General features: G+C 43.7%; 3 protein-coding genes across 6 annotated transcripts; 2 read left to right on the forward strand and 1 right to left on the reverse strand.

Annotated features, from left to right (window-relative positions):
• Nucleotides 1–2527: 2527 nt before the first annotated feature.
• Nucleotides 2528–6744, reverse strand: LOC136457003 (magnesium transporter MRS2-F). Its single transcript, XM_066457040.1, has 6 exons — nt 6245–6744; nt 5064–5312; nt 4616–4744; nt 4204–4346; nt 3896–4031; nt 2528–3282 (listed from the first exon to the last, which is right to left on the reverse strand). The coding sequence occupies exons 1-6, from the start codon at nt 6611–6613 to the stop codon at nt 2980–2982; spliced, it is 1329 nt and encodes a 442-aa protein (XP_066313137.1). The 5' UTR covers nt 6614–6744; the 3' UTR covers nt 2528–2979.
• LOC136457004 (uncharacterized) lies at nt 6663–15682 on the forward strand. 4 transcript variants are annotated; one of them, XM_066457042.1, is made up of 7 exons: nt 6663–6790; nt 6904–7097; nt 9191–9491; nt 13257–13343; nt 13438–13496; nt 13720–13867; nt 14005–15682. In XM_066457042.1, the coding sequence occupies exons 2-7, from the start codon at nt 6940–6942 to the stop codon at nt 14068–14070; spliced, it is 819 nt and encodes a 272-aa protein (XP_066313139.1). In that variant the 5' UTR covers nt 6663–6790; nt 6904–6939; the 3' UTR covers nt 14071–15682. The 4 variants fall into 4 exon arrangements, 2 of the variants coding, with proteins under 2 accessions (XP_066313139.1, XP_066313138.1); XR_010759625.1 differs by lacking the exon at nt 6663–6790 and having other exon boundaries at nt 6822–7097; nt 14005–14511; nt 14542–15682; XR_010759626.1 differs by lacking the exon at nt 6663–6790 and having other exon boundaries at nt 6822–7097; nt 14005–14141; nt 14232–15682.
• A 749-nt stretch (nt 15683–16431) lies between these two features.
• Nucleotides 16432–19288, forward strand: LOC136459649 (proline transporter 1-like). Its single transcript, XM_066459491.1, has 8 exons — nt 16432–16627; nt 16717–16941; nt 17553–17647; nt 17765–17951; nt 18076–18200; nt 18340–18555; nt 18663–18893; nt 18991–19288. The coding sequence occupies exons 1-8, from the start codon at nt 16441–16443 to the stop codon at nt 19138–19140; spliced, it is 1416 nt and encodes a 471-aa protein (XP_066315588.1). The 5' UTR covers nt 16432–16440; the 3' UTR covers nt 19141–19288.
• The last annotated feature ends 2800 nt before the right edge of the window (nt 19289–22088 follow it).

Raw genomic sequence — 22088 nt, forward strand, 5'->3', positions numbered from 1 at the left:
GATCCAAAAAGGACTAAACATGCCTACAGAAAGAAAAGCTGTGCGCCAGAGAAACACAGCCACAACTTTCCATCTCTCAGAATGAACCTTTGGGTACAATGGAGACAAAAATTTAATCATAGTATCGAAGTGTCATCGTGTGAACACACACAATTATTATCACACATGATGTGTTTTCAAACAGCTCACAAGTTTCCCTGGCAATGTACCTCTCAATCTAAATGGCTTTCAAACTGCAATCCAGACACTCAGGATTCAGAACAAACCATAATTATACAACCTTACAGCATGAATAATGATGCCACTGGATATCCAGTGCCTATACCCACACCCACACCCATACCCATGTTGCTTGGGGAGGGTATGGATTATCTAGTAAAGTATGGATATCGGGAGGGTATACCCGTTACGCCCGCTGCTCCAACTCGTCTGCGCCGCCCCCGCAAAAATCCCAATCTCAGAAGATGTTCAGGAGGTGCTGGAGGCGGAGTCTCGAGCAACTGAGAGGCTATGCTTGATCACGGCCATCAACGGGCACTGCCGCAGTTCCATCGTCGTCTCCTCCCATGTGCCTTCGAAGCTGTTCTTCGCTGGAGGGAGCAGCGTCTGTAGAGAGGAGGCGTTCTTGTCGCCGCCAGGAGCTAGCGGGGGTCATCGTGATGGTGAGCAGTCCCACATCTCCGGTGACTACGACCATCCCGTTCTCCCGTCGCGGGGCAAGTTCATCATCAGCCAGGGATTGTCGTTGGTGCAAGAGCAGGAGCTGGAGACAGCACCCCTAGCTGTCACTCTGAACAACGGCCCCTTCCCAGTTTCCCACCGGTGGCGATGGTAATGACAGGACAGAGGATCCGGTGCCATCGCAGCAGCCGGGGTCTCTTCCGTGCAGAGATCGGTCGGTGAACAACAGGTAGAAACAGGCATACCCATACCCATTTGGCTATCCATGGGGATGGATAAAATAATCGAACAGGTACGGGTAAATTCTGGATTCGGGTACAGTTAATCCACAGTTGTGGCCAACGGTATCACTAAGCATGAGACAGCTAATGCAATTAAGATTAACTTTCAATCCACATTTTATTGGAGCCATGGAACACTAGAACTATTTGGTAGGTGTAGACCTGACTTGATAATGGAAGCAACACTACAGCTGCAAAAATTGGGTGCCATAGTTGCAAATTCATTAAAAGTCAAAACCCTCAAAGGTGACATATGCTGTTTCTTTCCTACAGTACATCCATTCTATTGCTTGAAATGGGCTGCTTCCAGATGTCTTCCATTTGCATATTCTTCTATCACACTCTAATAGTCTAATGTTCTGGTGCTAAATTTTCCACTAGTGGTGTCTGTGAGAAAATGTAACGTCTGAGTTCGTTTCATTCCATGTCTGTGCACAACTTTATATGATCTGTTCCTAGTCTAGCCGCCTAGGACACGAATTGGCGTCTCAAAAAAAAAAATGCAGAGACAGAGAGTGCCGGTAGGGAGGGCAGCACAGCAACTGAAGAGAGCCTATGCTTCAAGACATCGCACACATAATTTCAGGATAAGCCAGAAACTCTTCCTAAACCCACAGTTCATCAGGCCATGTCGGATCTAGCATATGCATTCGAAGATTCATGTGGCTCGAGCAACTGCTAATCAAAGGGCATAGACAAACCGGATCTAACAAGCTAAGGCGATAATGGAATCTACAAGCTGCACCCGCAGACTCAACAAGGAATGGATTTGAATTCACAAGGATTGATAAGGGAAAGAGATTGCGCCAGAGAAGCGGCATCGCACAGTACCTTTTCGTCCTGGTGAAGGGCGATCCAGACGTGGACTCTGTCCATGGACTGCCAGAAGAGGAACGCCCCGAAGGTCATCGCGAAGTAGGTCGCCACCCGCACCATCTTCTTCCCCCTTCTCCGATCTGTCTGGTTGCGCCAGACTCTCCGTCTCCGCCGCGGATTTGGGGATTTTGCGATGGCTACGGCGTCTTCACACGAAGGTACCTCCAACTCCAATGGACGACGGGGGATTCTCTTTCGGCCTTAGAGGAGTGGTCTGGGCCGGGCCTTCATTCCCTTCTGGGTCTAAAATCTTCTGTGACTATGAGTGCTACAGAGCACTGACTAGTTGTGAGTCTCACCGAATCAATTTCAGAAGAATGAGTTCATGCATGTTTGACATACCACGTAGCTGAGTTCGTGAAGCTAAAGTAAAGAAAGAGCGGATCGACCTGGAGATCCGGCCAAAACAGAAACTTCGTTGCAAGAAGCTGATGCATAGACCCGGGCATCACCCTAAACCCTACTTTCAAGGAAGAAAGAATTCTTTAGTGAGGTTTTTTTTTTTTTTGACAGAGGGAGCAATAAACCGTTCTAAATTATAAGTTGACTCGACTTCTTTGGTACATCAAATTTGCTATGTATATCTAACAGCAAAGTCAAAGCCACTTGTAATTTGGAACCGATGGAGTATATCACAAGAACGGTACACCCAAAACTTTGAAACTTTTGATACCCCCATTCTGAATAAGTGAGTATGGCTGTTGCAGCTTTATGACAAGATCTTGCTGCAGACAAGATAGACTTGTTGCAGTTTTATGATATACTTCATTACAAGTTACAGTTACAACAGTTACAGAAATTATTACAATAGCAAGTGCAAAAACCGCACCTAGCGTGGTAAACAGGTGCAAAAGTACTGAGTTGCCATGACAGGAGAGGGGCAACATATTGTACAGTAGTTTTCTTTCACACATTACCTGCTACTAGTGGGGCAACATATTGTACAGTAGTTTTCTTTCACACACATTACCTGCTACTAGTGGTACACAAGATATTTCATCCCTTTCTATGTTAAGGCATAGTCCAATGAGACGTATTTTCTGGCAGCAGTATGATCGAGCTGCATGCCAATCTTCATTTTGGAGATTTTTGTCAACCCAGCATTGGGTGCAGTCGACTTTTATGCTTCCACAGTTCGACATCATTGCAGTAATCCACTTCTCTTCCCCCAACCCATGGCTATGATGTATAAAATCACGCAGCCAGCAACGGTCCCGAAAGTAGTTTCCCAAAATTTCCTGTTTGCTGCTCGAGTTTCCTCCTCAGTAGCTGGATTGTAAAGTGATATGCCAATATTCATACCAAAAAGACCAACTACAGCCACTCCAGCAGTAATGACAACAGTAGCAGTTGAGAGCATAACCCCCATCTGCAGCAGCTGATTCTGCTTGTCGTCCAGCATTATATTGATATAATCTTCTGTGTCATCAACGTACTCCCTCAACTTCAATCATAGAGAGGACATTAAAGTATCAGAGACATGCGAATAAGACATCTTATGAATGTGAAGCACCATACACTAGTGTCCTAGTGTCACTGATAGCACATGGAATGTCAAAAGAAAAGGCAACAAAAAGCCATGGGTAATTAGGTGCAGAATAAACTAAGCCATTGCCACAGCACAGGATTCCCTGGCTTAAGTTATCTAATTTTACAAGAAATTGCTAATTCTATGATGTCTTAGTTAGCTTGTTTAGATAAATGGATGTCATTACTAAACCAAACAGAAATAGCATGTTGTTTATTAAAGAAATGGTAAAATAAGTATATACAACAATAATTAATGACAGGGAATGCTCAACCAAACCAACCAGACACTTTGCCAACATTTAAAGGTGCAATATCTTTTCACAGTAGTGAGACAAAACTTACAACTCTTAACGTTTGTTTTACTTGTGGAAGCATCATCTCAACACAAATCAAATACTTCAACCATTAGGTTAGCAATTCTGGTTAAAGTGATATCGCACTTCAAGAAAACATCTGCTGTTACCAATAGTAGCCCCTAAACACAATGGTATTGGCAGCAATGTGAATAAGAGGGCAAGTGAAATTACATGTGATAGCTTGTTAAGTGTGCCATCAATTTGCACAAAGTAAGCCTCTAGAAGCATCTCCAGTTCTTCAATATTAGGCTTATAACCAATAAAGCTACCATTGCTTCCATCTGGCTCACTTCTATATTCTTCATCCCTACACACACACACACACAAAAGAGGATAAAATACATTAAAAAATTGGTATGTGCAAATTTGCAAGAAGATGCATATAAACCACTTTAGGTTATCAATGAATATAAGAAAAGGTGTATTGCTTGTTCTGTTCTTTCAAAGAAAAATAAAAAATATCTTACTATGATACTTGCCTATCCTCTTCTGTCTGAGATGGATCATCAACCTCCACTCTAGATGAAGCCTCACTGAGTTCTTGTTGAGTAAGCTTCTCTGTCAAGTACATTTCAGCCATATCCATTTCATCATCCAGTAAATGCTCAAGCTCATCCCTCACCTTGTAGAACATAATGTTTTCACAAGAGAAAACTGTATTAGTAAAGTAAGTTTCTTGCAAGGAAATTAAAATGGGCACCACCTTGTACATGACAGAACTAACACTAAACAACAGAATATGTTTGATGGTATGTACACACCAGAAACCCCTCATTTACCTCAGCATAAAAGAAACATATATAGGATAATACAATCAGCAACAAAGACCGACATTGACAAATCTGAAAGAAGGATTGACAAGAAGTAGATCAATGAATTTCAACCGACTACCTTCTGTACTCGACCAGATATCGCAACCAGACGGCTCTTGATTTGCCTAACCCGTTCAAGGTTTAATGTGCTGATCTTCGATGTCAGCTCATCCAATGCTGGATATGCCTCTTGCTCCAGAGTAGAAGTCTATAGAAGAGAATAAAAAAGAAGGGATGTTAGTCAACACTCAACACGAGAATCTGTAAGGAACCTATGTTTGGTTTATTTGCGAGAACAACTTAGCTATCTTAAACGCACTATAGAAAACATTATAAAATAAATAAAGGCCAGAAGCTATCCAAACAAGTCATCTTCTACAAAGTGACAATGATGTAGTTCCTGCATGGCCCGTATAATGAATGAAGCTAGCTAAAGCATGGAATGCAGCTTGTGAGAGATATGAGCTCAATTGTGGTCAGATAACCAGTATATAACCAGACAAAGAATTCCAGATGCAAGCACGTACTTCCTCTTCCAAAGATCTGCAGGCTGACTCAAGGCAAACTTCGAGAGCTCGAAATTCGAAAGGCAAAACCTTGGTATTTCCATCTTTTGCAATAGCTAAATTGGGCATACTGTTGCTGCTAGTCATTTCAGGCACAACAGCGGTAGTCTTCTTAGTCATCTCCACTTCATGTCCTTTGGATGAACTTGGTACAGGAAATGGTGAAGCAACCGCAGATGATTCACCTTCCATGTCAGTGAGCTCAGCTGCCTAATAGATAAAGGGGAAAACCGATTAGTGATATATCCTCAATCACCATTTGCTATAACATTTAGTGATCAAAATATAGCAATCCAATACGATTCTTTTATCCTTATGCCTAAATATCACCATTTTAGTCCACTTTGGAAATTGCATGAACTCTCTCTGCCATGATATATCCCCTGATTGCAGTATCTTACACATAACACTAAGTGATCAAAACATAGAAATATTAGATGTTATTTTTATCTTTCTTCCAAAGTATCACCATTCTGTCCACTTTGAAAAACTATATCTACCCACTGCGTAATCCACAACAGGCCCGGAGCATATGCGGTATTGTGAAACTTCAAAACAGACTCTCCAGTACAGTGCCCTGCACAAATACTAAGAAATTTCGCACCATAATTCCTCCTCCCACCTTACCAAATTTTAAGTCTGTTTTATCTTTATCCTAAGTCAAACTTCTCTACCTTTGACCAAGTATAGAAAAATGCACAAACACCTACAACATCTAACAAGTTTAATTGGATACACCATGAAATATATTTTGTCAGAGTTAGCAAAGTTCGACTTAGAACAAACTAAAACAACTTGAAACGGAGAGGGTACTCCCTCCGCCCAAAAAGAATGCAATTCTCCTTTTCGAGCTGATCAAATTTATACAAAAATATTAACATTTATAATACCAAATAAGTATCGTTAGATTAATCATTGAATAATTCGCAAAAAAAACATTGAATATATTTTCATATAGCAAATCTGTTTGGAGATATAAATGTTATATCATTTTCTATAAATTTAGTCAAACTTAAGAAATTTTGACTTAGTTCAAACTTAGAATTGGATTCTTCTGGGGACAGAGGACATAATTCCTAAGACTGAAAAGAAAAAAAAAATGCCTAACAGATATTTAATAACCAAGTAGTAAAAGACATTACCTGATCCGAGGAAGATGCGAGGACGCGGCTCTGGAGGTCGCGGACGAAGCGCGCGAAGGCGGGATCCTTGCTGTTTGGAAGCAGCACCTCCGCGGCAGTGATCAGGGCTTTGACGCGCTCCAGGTTGACGACGATGGCGCGCTCGCGGCCCAGGATCGTGGACGGGTACGAGAGTAACGGGTCGAGCACCCTGAGATCGCGCGCAGGAAGCCCCGTACGCGCCATCACCGCGTGCTTCCCGGCTTCCTCTACCCGCGCCGGGCCCGACGCCGGCACCACCATCCACTCCCGGCTCGCCGCAGCAGCGGCGGCCCCCGCCTTCCGCCTCCCCACGCCACCGCCGCCCGTCCCCGCCCCGTGCGGCCTCATCGTTTACCCCTTGCAATTAGGGCTCTGGTCGGGATCGCGGCGGCGGCGGGGAATCCGGAACGCTGCGGCGGTGCGCTCGTGGCGGGTTAGGTGCTTTCGGCTGGGAGGAGATGCTGGTGTTTGCGTGAAAAGAACTGACCCGAGGGGCTTTTCGGAAAATTCACCAAATCAAATGCAGTACGGACACTGGCGCGGCCCAATCTGACAAAACCCATGAGGCCTGACTAGTTGGGCCTGAATCGTTCTTCCTTAAAAAAAGGGACGACTCACTTCTTCCTCCTTTAAAACAGGATCTCCGCTCATGATGGAAAGAAGCGTCCAGAAAAATGAAGCGCGGCGCGCCGCCACCTGCTCCCTCGACGGCAATAAGAACCCACGAAGCAGCGAGAGATGAAGGGCAATCGAGGCCAAGGCTAAGAGAGTTGGACGGAGGTAGGCGAGAAAGGACGAGGGATTTGGAGATCGACGGATCTGAGATGCCAAGGTGTGTTTTGTTCTCCTTTTGTTTTTTCCTCATCTTTAGTCTTCTATTCTTCGTCACTCTCCTCTTTAGTTCTGGAAAGAGTAACAACATCTATGACTATAAAATAAGCACGCTATAAAAATATATTCTATGATATATCTAACAATACTAATTCGATATCATAAATCTTGATGGTTTTTTCTAGGAAATCCGATCTAACCAATTTCTTTGAAATTGTTGTATGATTCATGTGAAATTTCAATGTTCCAAATAGGCCGTAATCTCTCTAAAACTTTTAGGGTATAGGTGTAAATTTAATGGAAGGAGGCCCTCCTATGGTATGTTCTTAGATCTAGCGAGATTGGGCTTTCCATTGAGATTTTGAAAATTCTGGATTTGAGAAAAAGGGCAAGGATAGAGGGTTTGAGGACTTTAGGTCGAGATTGTTAGGCCACGTTTGAATTGGGCAAGGATTTTTGAGAATTAAGTACTCTTCCGTTCCAAATTATGCGTTTTGACTTTTCTACCTACATTGATCTTACCTATATCTAGTGTATATTTAAGTGCATAGCAAAATCTACGTAACTAGAAAAGGCAAAATGTCTTACAATTTGGAATGGAGGGACTATTTCCTATAATTTGAGTTCGATTTTGGGATTTTGAGAATATATGTGCATTGGAATCTGCGGCGAAGCTAGAGTAATTAGAATTAGAGGGGATGCACATACCTTGTGTCGGCATGGTGCATACATGGTGAAAAATTAATTATAACCACTAATTTTGGATTGTTGTGTGGGTTCATCTACACCCCCTTTCTACCGTATATAGCTTTCCCCCTTGATGGAATGCTCGAAGGGCGGGTCCTGGTGCAAGCGGTAGAGTCTTACTGCCTGAGACCGAAAGGTCTCGGGTTCGAGTCGCGGTCTCCTCGCATTGCACAGGCGAGGGTAAGGCTTGCCACTAACACTCTTCTCCAGACCCCGCACAAAGCGGGAGCTCTCTGCACTGGGTACGCCCCTTAATGGAATGCTCCAAAACCTAGGGGTTCTTTTTAATCTGATTCTTAGAATCTGCCAATATCCAAATCGGGCCTTAGGGATTTGTGGTTTTGGCTATTTGCATTTTAGGGCTTATTTGGATAAACCTTCTCAAGGGATCAGGAGGGAATTGGGAGGGGTGACGAAATAAATATCCATTCATTCCATTCCAGTCTCTATGGGCAAGGACAATTTGCTCTAAATAGGTTAGCTTAGTAGGCTAGCCTGAGGCCTGTAGCAGTTGGCTTGACATGAGGATGACCCACACATTGAGTCGTGCTTGGGCCAAGGGGACGACATGGCGTGCCAGCATGGGCACAACCCCATTAACTAATGGCCTCTTAAGGGCCAGATGTCACCCTCAGCCAGTCGACCCCTACATATATATGTGGCTATTACTGGCACCGTAACCCTAGTACCCCAGTCCCTGTTTCCCAACCTCGTAGCTACGCATGCCCGTCACAGAGGGGCGCACCATGCGACTGTCGTCATCTTCTTAGCCATTGACCGCCACCCTAGCTATTCTCCTTCAAACTCCCTGCTACGTCTCATCTTCAACAAAACCCTAACTTCTTCTCCCATTAGCCCAAGTAGCAAGCATGTTGGGGTGAAGGTCGGAGGGCCTATCATGGATGACAGTTCAAGGAGATGGAAGATGTATTTGATCTCGGTATGCATGGATTATAGATTTGTGATCTTTGCATGCATTTTTCGTTCATTTGTATTTGTAATTTTTTGAGCCAAGTTTTGTGATTTTATTCATTCTTGATATGTGGGTTCGGCTATTGGGTTGGCATAGCCCGTCGACTTGTTGGGCAAGTCAGGTCGGGACGACACGGTTGACAATGCCTAGTGTCGTGCCTGGGCTGAGCCCATGGGTTGGCACGACACAACATGATTGTTAATAGGGCCATATCTGCCTAAGTCGAGGTGGGTTGTGCCTAATTGGCTCGTGTTGTGTCCGGCTAGGCCGATCGTTTCGCCATTCATAGCTACAATACCATTCAAACTGTGGATGTTCTCATTGATGATGTGAAATCGCATCGTCTTGTTAACTTTTGGTCTTGGCTTGTGCAGTCTCTTACAATATAGGAAAATGTCAAGGAAATCTTTCGAGGGAAATGATTCTAATGTCAATCGTTTGGAGCACTACAAAAATGTTCTAGCTAAATTATTGCCAGAGAAGGGTGACTCTTTTTGTAAAGGAGTTAGTAACGAAGCTCAAGGCACTTATACTCAATCTAAAGAGGGCCATGTTTGCAATAGAGCCTTACCATTATTTGCGGAACAAATCAGTGGCCTATCAAAGAATGATAAGGAGGGAATAAAATACACACTTCATGAGATTATTACAATCCTCAACGATGATCTTGATGAGGTATAAACTTGTCATTGTTGGCTTATTATATCCATCATACTTTATGAATTTGGTTAGTTTTTCACAAAATCCTTGAGGTACCTTCTTGAAAAGTGTCCTTATTCTTTTCTCATATATGACAATAAATGGGCAAAAGTTGATCATCAGGAGTTGGGTCTCTTTCTCATAATCAATTGCTAAACATGCAAAACTAGAAATTTGGTGAATGGTATTTAAAGAAAGTTATCTTCCATAGAACTTAATTCTATGGGAACATCATCGGGTTCTAAGGTTCCTATTGGGGTTACGTTGACTTGGTCTCTACCGTGGCTTTGGTGCTTGGCCTCAATTCTGGCTTTGATGTTCTTTCATGCCTTGAGTACCTTCTATTCTACAATCCTTGTTTTCATATTCTCTGTTTTGGCATCATGGCTAGGGTTTTAAGTGATGTCAATGACAACAAAGCAGATGGATAGGGTATAGGTGATACAATGTTGAATTAAAAAGAAGTCTATTTGAGCCATGGTGGAGCACCCGTGCCAAATTAGTTGGATCGCAAACACGGGCCACGTCGAAAGGTCAATGCTATTGAAGTAGGCCTTAGTTTAGAGGGTTTTTCATTGTGGACTATTTTGATGACGATGTTATTGTTCCTAGGGTGTGAGTGTTCTCAAACGCTTTATTTAATTCACAACAACTTTTGTTCTTGCTACCATAGACCTGGTGGATAGCATTGAACACTTCATTTTTGTCTTAACAAAAAAATAGACTTGGGAGGTAAGACAGCCCCATGCATTGCATTAAGAAGAAAACCTCACGCGGGACAAAAAAAACCCCGAATCCCTGCCCACCCATATGCAGCGACATTGTAGCCCATGTGAGAACAACCGGAGCTAGGCCTTAAACTTGTGCTTGTCGTGTGACTGATGAGGGGATTTTTTTTAAATCCTAGCCTAAAAATTTGCTCCAATGGTGAGTCGAACCTAGGACTCGAAGAGTGCTACTCAAGTCACGTAACCAACTTAGCTAGAGGCCCTTTTGCTTTTTTGTCTTAATACATAATGTCGTGTAATGGAAATGTGAGAATGAACTCGTAGTGTATCCACTTTAGGTGGTTCTTATGCTATGCTATGTCTATAGCCAAGTGCATTTATAGAATTTTCATTGTTGTGTCATTTTGAGTGGTCTACATTCTCCAATCATATCACTAATTCAACATGCTCGGTACTTCGAGACGTGAAGATGTGGATCATCAAAGGTATGTTTACATTATGAATGTTTAATGTAGTGTGTTTAAATTTCCTCTTTGTCTTGGTAATTTTCGTTGGCATTAGCATTAGCATAACACAAATACATTTTCCATTAATCCCACACCCTCCCGACCCTACCAAACAGTAACTCTTGTTACGCCAACTAGTCCAATCCAGTTCAGGCCAAGTCTCATGTGCTTGGAAGTTGTAATGCCAAATTCATGAAGTTAGTCTTCAATTGATAGCTGCATTTAAGACAAATATGCAATGCATGGATGGCTCCGCCTGAACAAAAGAATGGTGACTTGAAAGGGACATGATAAATCATGGGAAGTTCATGTATTTTTGCATTGCTTGTATCACATCTCAAGCTTTGGTATCACCTAGATGATTGATAAGGTCATCAATGCTAGGTAGTAGAATTTGCTACCAATCCCTGTCAAGGTGACAAGTGTCCTTAGGTTTAGTTAAGTAGTCATGCTTACTTATTGATGTGATCCTTAGATCATTAGGGTAAGAATTGCTAGGAAGATAACCGAGTAATTTTTTAGGGGGACTACATTGGAGGGGGAGATTTTTTTTTCTTCTTTGCATGCTTTCCTCAATTGGTTGTCGTGCCTCCCAAAAACCTTATTTAATCATCTCTAGCTAACCCTATCTCTGTAACTACTCCTTCCATCCTAAAATATAGGGCCTGCACGTATTTCAAAATTCAAACTTTGTTATCTTTGACTAACAATTAGCCTAAGCATACCATGTGGGACTCCACCGCTTAGAGCAAGAGCAATGTGGTGTGGTATTGTATTGGAGCAAGTTTATTTTTTTGGTGAAGAGCTAGACCGTTGGTGCCACATTTCAGTTGTGGAGTATTGGGCCATGGTCCTAAGGTTGAAAACGGACAGGTTAAATCCGTCATGTCTCGTTTTGTTTTCAACATTTATCCTGCATGTTTTCTATTTGTGGAAAAATATAAAAATGTTATAGGAAGCGGGAGATGTGTCTCCTGTCTATTTTTGCCGGGTCTTGTGTTTAGGCATGATAGACCCATATTCATCATGTATTTACAAAATCTAGGATAAGTTTGAGGAATTCTTATTCTAGCAACCTTTCTAAAAAGAACATTTAGGTTTTCATGACAAATATTAGCTTAAGAATTTAGAAGTCCTCCTGAGGGGCCCTCAAGAATACTTGTAAGGTGCTTTATATGCCACATAGGCCCATTAAGCTTATCATGATCCTAGTTTAAGTTTCCGGTTCCTGTCCGAATTTGTTTGTTCCCACATATCCCATTTTCGTTCCCATTCTCGGCTATCCTGGTCCCGGTTTCGTTTTCGGTGATCAAATGTGGAAACAAAAATGGTTAAGGGGTTCCATCTGTTTTCGTCTGCTTTGATCCCTGCACACAAGATGACCATCATGTTCATGTGTGTGTTGGAAGGATGGACGTCCACGTCCAAAGCTGAGACTCCAAAACACGTACTTGGTAAGGAACCGCAGGGCTGAGTGGTGCATGAACTACATCATTTGCCACAAGGGCTGCAAGCGCAGCCCCATCATCAGTCCCCCCGCCAGTCAGAACGACGTGGGTGAGCAATGGTCCGACAATATAAAGCAGCGATGAAGCCAAATCCACTGGCAGGGGCAGGTATCTTCTCTTGGCCTCTCACCTCATGAGGAATCCATGTGCTGCTGCCCTAATACACTCTGCCGCCCGATGTTCCTGATCCATCTTCTCCTCAACAAGAACTTGGAAGCAGACAATCAACATAATCATGTGATCAATCCCCTTGGAGACGCAACATACTCAATGTGAGCGTTGGAATTATCGGCAGTAGAAGCCATGGAATCAGATTGAAACTAGAGCTACCTGATACTAGATGTTATGATTGTTAGATCATTAGGGTAACCATTGCCAGGAAGATGACCGGGCAAAGTCGGATTGGAAGGGTACTAATGAAGATGAGCTCATCACTTGAGGATGGGGCCGCGGGTGCTCTTGTAACCAAACATTCAAGTGTCTTTCAACAGGTGTAGTAGTCTATTCTGGAACCAACTGTTGTGCTTGGTAGACCATGCGCCACATTTTATTTTGGCCTATACAACAGAAAAAAAAACATAAAAAAGGGTAGACCCAGTGCTGAAGGCTCCCCACATGAGTGGGGTCTGGGGAAGGGAAAAACCGAGGCAAGCCTTCCCCCCGCAAATCTGCGGAGAGGCTGCTTCGAACCCACGACCTGGTGACTCAGTGAGACAGCTCTCACCATTGCACCAGGCCTGCCCTTCTATGAAAAAAAACATGACATAGCTTTTATGTTTTTTCTAGCACAGAATATCTTCATCTTAGCTATATTTTCAGAGACCAAATGTCTTTTGTGACAATGCATAGGATGCAGGAGAGTTTCTTACTTCTGTGATCTTCACATTTGATAATCCTGCAGTTAGGCAACCAGATTTATTTGGTACTCTGCTAGGTCAAATTATGTATCAAGTTAGCCGACCGTGGAAACTTGGTTCACTTTATCTTTTCTGCTTGCAGGTTGATCAAGATATTCATGGAATGCAAGAATGTGGTGAAACATGTCAAGAGGATATGAAGAAGTTATCTGCTGGTTTGTTGGGAAAGGTATGCATAGTTTGATGCTTGGATAGTCTTTCTAGCAATAATACGTCAAACTACATTGTAAGAGTTCTAAAGTGCGGTATTTCTCTCTTTTCAGCTTGGTAAAATGGCGCAAGGTGTTGATGACTTGCTAAATACAGCAGCATCCAAATGCAGGTTCCATACTCTTGTCATATGAAATGAACTATGTGCTTATTTATGTCACTTTTAAGAATTTGAGATCCTACGGTCTGAAGACTACAATAGCATAATTGAGTATTCACATAGTCACATTTCACTGAGCTGCATATCATTTTTCCTCCCCTGCAGAATTACAAATCAATTGTTTCTAGTATCTGACAATACATCATCCTTTTGTTGAATTGTTGCATATCGGAAGACCTATGAGTACTGAGGAGAAGATTGAACTCGGGAAGCGCATCCGAAAGCTCCCAGAGGAGGCACTTAATCGTGTCGCAGAGATAATCACGGCTAGGAAACTGGCGAATCATAAATCTGATCAAATAACCTTGAAGTTGGGAGAATTGGTATGTTCCTAATATTTATCATTTTAAATAAACGCTATTATGACTCGTGCGTTGAAAACATAATCAGTTTCCAAGTAATGCAAACTTTGTCGCCTCACCATATTGGCACTGACCATCACCTGTTTTTGTTTGGTTAGGATGATGCAACTTTATGGAGGCTGTATAACCATGTGGAGTATGTGCTAAAAGAAAACAGGATATGATTCTTCGTATATATGCTCCATGTCCATTGCATCCATATTCAACCGCATGGATTGCTAGTTGAATGTCCAGTGTAAGTAAGACCCACCCACAACTTGGAGAAACACCTGCAAGCTCGTTGTGAACTTGGGCTCAGTACATCGGAATCCCTATTGTTTTGCAGCATTCGTCTAGGTAACCATGAGTACACTCAGCTTATCGGCAGTAGCAACATCTGTATGTCTGCACGAGTATTGGTGCTGTCAGTGAGGGATTTAGTATTCACTACAGCATCTTGAATAGTGTGTACCGGGTAAAAAAAAACATCGCCGAGTTGGAGAAACTTGTGTGGCAACGCCCCCAGGGCAGTGGTGGCAATTTGGCCCCCATGCCAGGCTGTAAATTTTACAAGCTCCGCCAGGTGTTTCAGAAATGGGGATTGTTGCGTCATCCTCGCGTGAAAGGTGAATTTCTTCCATGATGGCCTGGTCAAGGTGAATTTCTTCCATGATGGCCTGGTCCATTGTCTGTTAAGCCTTGGCGTCTGAGAATATAGAAGTTTAAAAGCTTTCTTCTGTTACCATTACATACACCACACTAGCCAACTGTGATGGTGGATGGTCAATCAATCAAATCCACGTCCTCCTTTGTGACATAAAGTAAATTTATCAAAGTTATCACCATGTTTCCCCCCTTTGCCTTTTCAAAAGACGGTGTGTGTGCTTTGCACCAAGATAATGGGATGATCAGAATGAGAGTAACAGGATATCTAATGATGGCTTCCAAGCATATTTTAGTGCTGCAATGGTGTGCACCACATGAATGTTATGTTCATTGCCGTTATCATGAAATTAGGTCCATTATATTAGCTTTGCTTTTAGAGATCAGTCGAATTTCACGAATGACTAGCACTGCTGACATTCAGGAGCTAATGAGAAAATTAGGTCCACTTTCTTTTTCAATATAGTTCATTTTTTAGTCAATTTTAGCCAAAACGTTGGGTGTATACCTGAAACTAACTCGGTACTATAAATTTGAACCGGAGCCATGCGCCCGACTGTTGGACTGGTGTACTGAGAAAATAAGAATAGCTCAAATTCTTAGTGATAGAAATATAGAATCGTGTGGAAACACTTTGAGGCAGAAATCAAGGGTGTGTTTGGTTGTTCGAATGAGATCTCGTAGAGCTATGTCGTATATGCTGGATGAGTGGAGATGAGTGGATGAGTGGAGACAGGTGACCCTAAAAAGAAGCGTGTTTGGTTGGTTGTATTGTATCTGTGGATGCAATTACTCCGTGAAGATGTTTGGCTTGTATGAGTGGACACGTAGACTATTGATATGAGACTAATGTGTGGGCTAGCGTCCTGTACCCTGCATCTGCCTAGGCAGGCTCCGAGTGAAGGTCGAAATGACCTTCTCTGTGGAGCCAGGAACCGTATATTTGTATGAGTAGTCATTGTAAACAGTAAAAGCAAGTAACCAAACAAACAAACTTCTTTGTGAGTTAACATGCACAAGCGAAACCAAGACATGGAAGAAGGAAAGCAGTTTTTTGGTGTGTACATGTTAGGCAGGTACTATCTTCACCGTCCAACACCGCATCGAGATGTGTGCAATCCAAATCTCAGCATGTGTTATCTGCACCGTTCAAATGTGCTTTGTGATTCGTGCTGCTTGCACTCTCCCCACTGCTGAACACTCTCTGTCCATTGTTTCACACACTTATTTGGATTGCACACATCTCGATGCGGTGTTGGATGGTGAAGATAGTACCTACCTAACATGTACACACCAAAAAAAAAAAACTGCTTTCGTGGAAGAAGCCAACAACCAAACACGCCCCAACTGACGTGCCTGACCGCCTCCCCACCGGTTTCAGTTACTCCTCGCCCGTGCCCGAAAGCCGGCACCACATCACGCCGCTATCTCATGCAACCTTTTTTTCTGGCGCTCAGCTAACGGACACGGAAAAGGAGGAGACGGCCGACGCGCGGAGAGCGAGCAAGTTGGCACCGAGGACTACGACACTACTCTTACGTAACAGCAGCACGCACGACGACGTTCCAGCACTGATGAGGCGCCGGCGCGGCAGTGGAGGTGGATACCGACCGGAGGCGAGGACGAAATCGCAACCGATACACTAGCCCTTCTCTGCTATGTCGTCTATGGGAGCTCTAGTGCCTCAACTTTCGAAACCAAAGGCATTGGTGCTGAAATATCAGCTTTTTCTTTTCTTTTCTAGCTTGGATAGCTTATCAGTGGAAATAATCCTTTTTTAGGGGAAATAGGGCTTTATTTTATTTGTTGTATACCCGGGGACGAATCGGCATCGTGGCTTTCGCATCTTCGTTCGTTGCCTGCCCATATATGCATCGCCGTATCGGCTATAAATGCAGTGTGTTAGGCCATGTCCCTCCGGGGCCGTGCAAGCTGCTAGCTTAGCTCATTTGGAACAAGCAGGTGACAAGAGAAGAGGAGCAATGGCTGGTTCTTCAATGGACACCGAAGCTGCAGGCCACGAGCTCAAGCACGGCGGCGGCTACAGCATCCCGGCTACTGCTCATGCGGTGGACACAGGTATGAACCAAACGAAACATGCATGCTAGCTGTTCTGAATTTTCTGATCCGGTTCAGATCATTTGTATTTGTATGGTTGTCGCCTGCAGACTCGTGGCAGCAGGTGGGGCTGCTGATGGTGATCGGCTTCAACTGCGCCTACGTGCTCAGCTTCTCCAACCTCATGATGGTGCCCCTGGGCTGGGCATGGGGCATCGCCTGCCTGCTGCTCGTCGGCGCCGCCGCATGGTACGCCAACTGGCTCCTCGCCGGCCTCCATTTCGTCGACGGCCAGAGGTTCATCCGCTACAGGGACCTCATGGGCTTCGTATTCGGTACGCACATAACTAATTTGTACATCATAGACAGGGAGGGAATATTGCAAGTTACTCACTCTATTTCTGATTGTACGTCTGTGTTTTGTACTAAGTAAAACTTCTCCATTTCGAGCAGTTTGATTTAACGAAACTACTTTGATGTGCCACGTATAGGTATACTCGTCGAAGTTAGAGGCTGTTTGGTTTCTGCAGGAAAGTTTTAGTCCCTGTCCCATTGGATGTTTGACACATGCATGGAGTATTAAATATAGACGAAAAAAATAACTAATTGCACAGATTGTGACTAATTTGCGAGACGAATTTTTTAAACCTAATTAGTCCATGATTTGACAATGTGGTGCTACAGTAAATATATGCTAATGAATGGTTAATTAGGCTTAATAAATTCGTCTCGTAAATTAGCCTCCATCTGTGTAATTAGTTTTATAATTAACTCATATTTAGTTTTCCTAAATAGCATCCGAACGTTCGATGTGACATGGACTAAAATTTAGTCCGTGAAACAAACACCCCTTAGACTAGTTTGATGTAGGACAAAACTAAAACCACAAATTTTAGAAGAGCGGAAGTACCTCATGTGTTTGTTTTTTCTATGCTTTGTTCTGAAGGGAGGAACATGTACTACATCACTTGGTTCCTGCAGTTCACCACTCTGCTTCTGTGCAATATGGGCTTCATTTTACTAGGCGCAAGAGCACTCAAGGTACAAACCATAATATCTGTACCAGTGTATTCAGATATACACATACTCAGTATGTATAAATAAATACATATAGGCAGCCAGCTTAACCCCTCAGTACTACTCGTGGTTATTAACCAGGCAATCAACACGGAGTTTACCCACACCCCTGCCAGGCTGCAGTGGTTCATCACCGCGACGGGATTCATCTACTTCGCCTTCGCCTACTTCGTGCCGACGATTTCTGCCATGAGGAACTGGCTCGCCACGTCGGCCGTGCTGACATTAGCTTACGACGTCGCTCTGCTGGCTATCCTCATCAGAGATGGTGACCGCGCGCCGTTAATATCTTCCATCTATCCTATCTCTGTTGTTTCCATCTCGTTCTGCGCTTGAATCTATTTGAGTACTGGGAGAAGAAATTACCAGCTTTTGCTGTCGTTTCTCGTTAGGGAAATCGAACAAGCAGAAGGACTACAACGTCCATGGGACCCAAGCCGAGAAGGTGTTCAACGCGTTGGGCGCCGTCGCTGCCATCCTCGTCTGCAATACGTCCGGGCTGCTCCCGGAGATACAGGTCCCTGTTGATCTCTTCTATTGATGTCTACTCGCTCGAAGCTTGTTGCTGACGCGGCCGAGCTCGGCGGCAACGTGCTTGCCGGAGCAGCCGGACGACGACTCACGACGCTTTACATGTTTTGGTCTCGCGGTTTCAGTCGACGGTGCGGGAGCCGACGGTGCGCGGCATGAGGCGGGCGCTGCTGCTGCAGTACACCGCCGGCGCCGCGGGGTACTACGGCATCAGCGTGGCGGGGTACTGGGCATACGGGTCGGCGGTGTCGGAGTACCTCCCCAACGAGCTCGGCGGGCCAAGGTGGGCCGCAGTCCTCATCAACGCCACCGCCTTCCTGCAGAGCATTGTCTCCCAACACGTACGCACGCTGGCTTCTTCAATTTCACGTGCGCCGCCGGCCGCACGGGCCGGCAACATAGACGACGTACGATAGCGCTAACAAAGCCGGTGGACGTACGTGTGCAGCTGTTCACGGTGCCGATCCACGAGGCGATGGACACGCGGCTGCAGCGGCTGGACGAGGGCATGTTCTCCCGCTACAACCTCACGCGCCGCCTCTGCGCGCGGGGGCTCGTCTTCGGCTTCAACGTCTTCGTCACCGCGCTGTTCCCGTTCATGGGGGACTTCGTCAACCTCGTCGGCTCCTTCGCGCTCGTCCCGCTCACCTTCACGTTCCCCAGCATGGCCATCCTCAAGGTAATTAACAACCTGCTCTGCTGGCTCGTTGCTGCAAGATATGCATGCTGAACGGGATGCATGAGTGATTAGTTTGATGGCACCGCACGTGTTGCAGATCAAAGGCAAGAGCGGTGGGAGATGTAACAGACTTTGGCATTGGGGGATCATCGTTTTCTCCTCGGTTCTCTGCATCGCTACCACTGCCGCCGCTGTTCGTTTGATCTTCACCAATGCTAGGATCTACCACTTCTTCGCCGATATGTAGCGAGGAGTAGTACAAAAACACGATGAGAGGTGATTTGCCACTTCTCAAATTTGTGTTTGGTTGAGGAATGGAAGGGTACGGCCACCTCATGTTTGACAAGGACATGCATGATTAATACAGTAAGCATCATGGAGTCATCCTATCAAAATTCAGAAATGAGCTTCATGGACAGCCTCCTCAAACCAAACATCTCTATTCCCGTGAAAGCTAAAGGCAACTCATGAGGTGTTCTTTTAGACACCACATGTGATTCCACATGCTTATTTCTTGCAAGTACTAAGAACAATGTTAGAGTTGTAAACATGCATATAACATCTCTAGCCTTAAGGCCATGTGTCGACCGATTGTGTTATAGTGGTATGCTTGACCCTAGCTAGTCTTGGGCTCTCAGACTCATGCCTATATATATGTATGATAGACATATAGGATCATTAGGAGCATAGATCTAGCCGGTAGAATGGTTCTATTCGGGATAAAAGACGTAGCGCATCTTAATACATGTAGAACTAGAGAGACAGAGAGGGAAGGAAGAGAGGTGAGATGTCACTGGTCATCGGAGGGTTGGTCGGCGGTGGCGCAGCGTCGTAGTCAAATGCCGTGCAGTGGAGGCGTGGTCCAGTGGCGATGCAGAGGCGACGGTGAGGTCGGTGGCGGCTTCCCATCGCTGGCAGCACCGTCTCTTGATCGGTTAGCGTTTCTCTGTGGGTAGGTTACGGCGGCTCAGGTCAATCTCGTTCTTAGAGCCCTGGCCCCCACCTCCCTTTATGGTGCTGTGCGACGGGGGCCCACCAACCACTCTATGGTTGGACACCCCCGATCAGGGCGTTGATCCAAGGGCCTAATTGGGCCAATTAGTGGAGATCAAACTAACATTCTCTCCCCTTGATCTCACCTTATTCCTTAAACTTAACTACTTACTTTATCTTTGTTCCCATTTCATCACAGATCAGTGCATTGAGCGTGCCTCATCGTCATGGTCTGTTGCCATTAGATTAAACAGTTACAATGCACCTCTCTGTTTTGAAACAGATACTCAACTAGGCTCTTATTATCCAGAAATCATAGGCTTTCCCATAAACCCATGTCGACTGTGTGTTCTCTGAACGCACTGGGTAGTTAGTCTTTGGTAAGCGGATCCGCAAGTACTTACTCGGTACTTATGTGCTCAATACTTTCAAAATGATTCTGGATTTTCTCCTTTACAACATATATCTTAGTGTCAATGTGTTTGGCAGCACACTTGACTTGTTGTCTTAGGAGTTAACTTACTTTAAATGATTATTGTTGTTATCTACCATTATTAAATCCGGGTACAATTCCCTTAATCGTTTGTTGCCTATTCCTTAAGCCTCATGATAAGCTATACTATAGTATGCATCACTGATGACACCATAACTGTTTCTTTGGAGCTTTTCCACAATAATACTCTAACTGCGAGTGTTAGCAACTGCTGTGGATTTCACTACACATCTCGCCAATACTTAACTTTTATACCCTCAACAAATTGAGAGTTCTTATTCTTTCTTACTCAGCATGAGGCCTATAATACTTTGCAAAAATGCAAGACATTCTCAACTCAATTCCAGTGGTCTATATCTGAACTGGACTTCTGCCAAAATATCCCGGATACATAAACTACGTCAGGGTAAGTTCTTACTTGTACTTGTACACACATCAAGCTTCCAACAGCTGATAGCATATGGAACCATAGTCTTTTGATCGATCTCATATCGGTTCCTGAAACACTTAAAGTTCCTAAATCTATTACCCTTGACTATAGGAGCAGGCGTAGGTTTACTCGCATGCATACTTTATTTCTCTAGAATCTTTTCTAAGTATGCCTTTGCGATAGTCCTAATACCATATTTTCTTCTATCTCGATGAATTTTGATTCCTAGAACTAATGACGCTTCACCAAGATCATTCACATTAAAACTTGGAGACAAAACTACTTCTCCAATGACAGATTAACATCACTACTAGTGAGTAGAATGTCATCTATTCACATGATATGGAAAATAAATTTTCCATTCTTGAACTTCGTATGAACGCTATTGTCCTTCTCATTTTCTTTAAAACTCAAACTTTCTCATTGTTTCATCAACTTCAAATACTACTGTCTAGAGACTTACTTTTAACCCATAAATGGATTTCCACAGGCGGCATCCCATATGTTCTTTTCTTCCATGATAAAATCTTTTGGGTTGTGCCATGTAATCGTTTTCATATAAATCCCCGTTGAGGAATGCCGTCTTTACATCCATCTGATGTAATTCTAAATCATAATGTGCCATTAAACACCATTATGATTCTAAAAGAATCCTTACATAAGACTGGAGAGAAAACTCTCATTGTAATCTATTTATTCTCTTTACTTAAAGCATATTACTTACAAGTCGTGCTTTATATCTTTCTATATCCCTTTGGAGTCATATTTTGTCTTATAGATCTATTAACAACCTACTATTTTGGCTCCATTAGGAATTGCTTCTAAGTCCCAAACATCATTGGTACTCATCGAAGTCATTTCAACTTTCATAGATTCTTGCCATTTAAACGAGTAAACGCTTCTCATGGCTTCTTCAAATGAGGTGGGATCATCCTCTATTTGAATTTCTTTACTAACATAGACTTCATAGTTATTGGAAAAACTGGTTTACTAATTCTTTGAGACCTTCTGGGGCCTCAGCTACTGGACACTTTCATATGGGCTGTTGTTGCTCTTTATTGCTAAGAGACAATTGATTCTACAGGCTCCTGTATCACAAGATCCTTATTTACACTATTCATCTTCTTCAAAGAGCCAACAACAGGTGTTATATTAGTCATACAACATCAATAGGTATTAAGAAACTTGTTGCTCCTGAGTCACTAGGGTGGGCACTACAGTCCCTCTTCTCTTCAAGTCTTAGGTCTCTACATACCATGCTCTCCCCTGATCTTCTCAT

This window comes from Miscanthus floridulus, chromosome 6 (genome assembly GCF_019320115.1).
Source record: "Miscanthus floridulus cultivar M001 chromosome 6, ASM1932011v1, whole genome shotgun sequence".
NCBI classification, from domain to species: Eukaryota; Viridiplantae; Streptophyta; class Magnoliopsida; order Poales; family Poaceae; genus Miscanthus; species Miscanthus floridulus.

Bases quoted from the DNA above. Each gene is read 5' to 3' on its own strand.
- LOC136459649 (XM_066459491.1), top strand. From the start codon at position 16,441: ATGCAGTGTGTTAGGCCATGTCCCTCCGGGGCCGTGCAAGCTGCTAGC. The intron at 17,952-18,075 runs GTGACCGCGCGC...GTTTCTCGTTAG, and splicing joins GGCTATCCTCATCAGAGATG to GGAAATCGAACAAGCAGAAG. The intron at 18,556-18,662 runs GTACGCACGCTG...GTACGTGTGCAG, and splicing joins AGAGCATTGTCTCCCAACAC to CTGTTCACGGTGCCGATCCA.
- LOC136457004 (XM_066457042.1), top strand. From the start codon at position 6,940: ATGAAGCGCGGCGCGCCGCCACCTGCTCCCTCGACGGCAATAAGAACC. The intron at 7,098-9,190 runs GTGTGTTTTGTT...TGGCTTGTGCAG, and splicing joins GACGGATCTGAGATGCCAAG to TCTCTTACAATATAGGAAAA. The intron at 9,492-13,256 runs GTATAAACTTGT...TTCTGCTTGCAG, and splicing joins TCAACGATGATCTTGATGAG to GTTGATCAAGATATTCATGG.
- LOC136457003 (XM_066457040.1), bottom strand. From the start codon at position 6,613: ATGAGGCCGCACGGGGCGGGGACGGGCGGCGGTGGCGTGGGGAGGCGG. The intron at 4,347-4,615 runs GTAGTCGGTTGA...ATGTTCTACAAG, and splicing joins TATCTGGTCGAGTACAGAAG to GTGAGGGATGAGCTTGAGCA. The intron at 4,032-4,203 runs GCAAGTATCATA...GTGTGTGTGTAG, and splicing joins TCTCAGACAGAAGAGGATAG to GGATGAAGAATATAGAAGTG.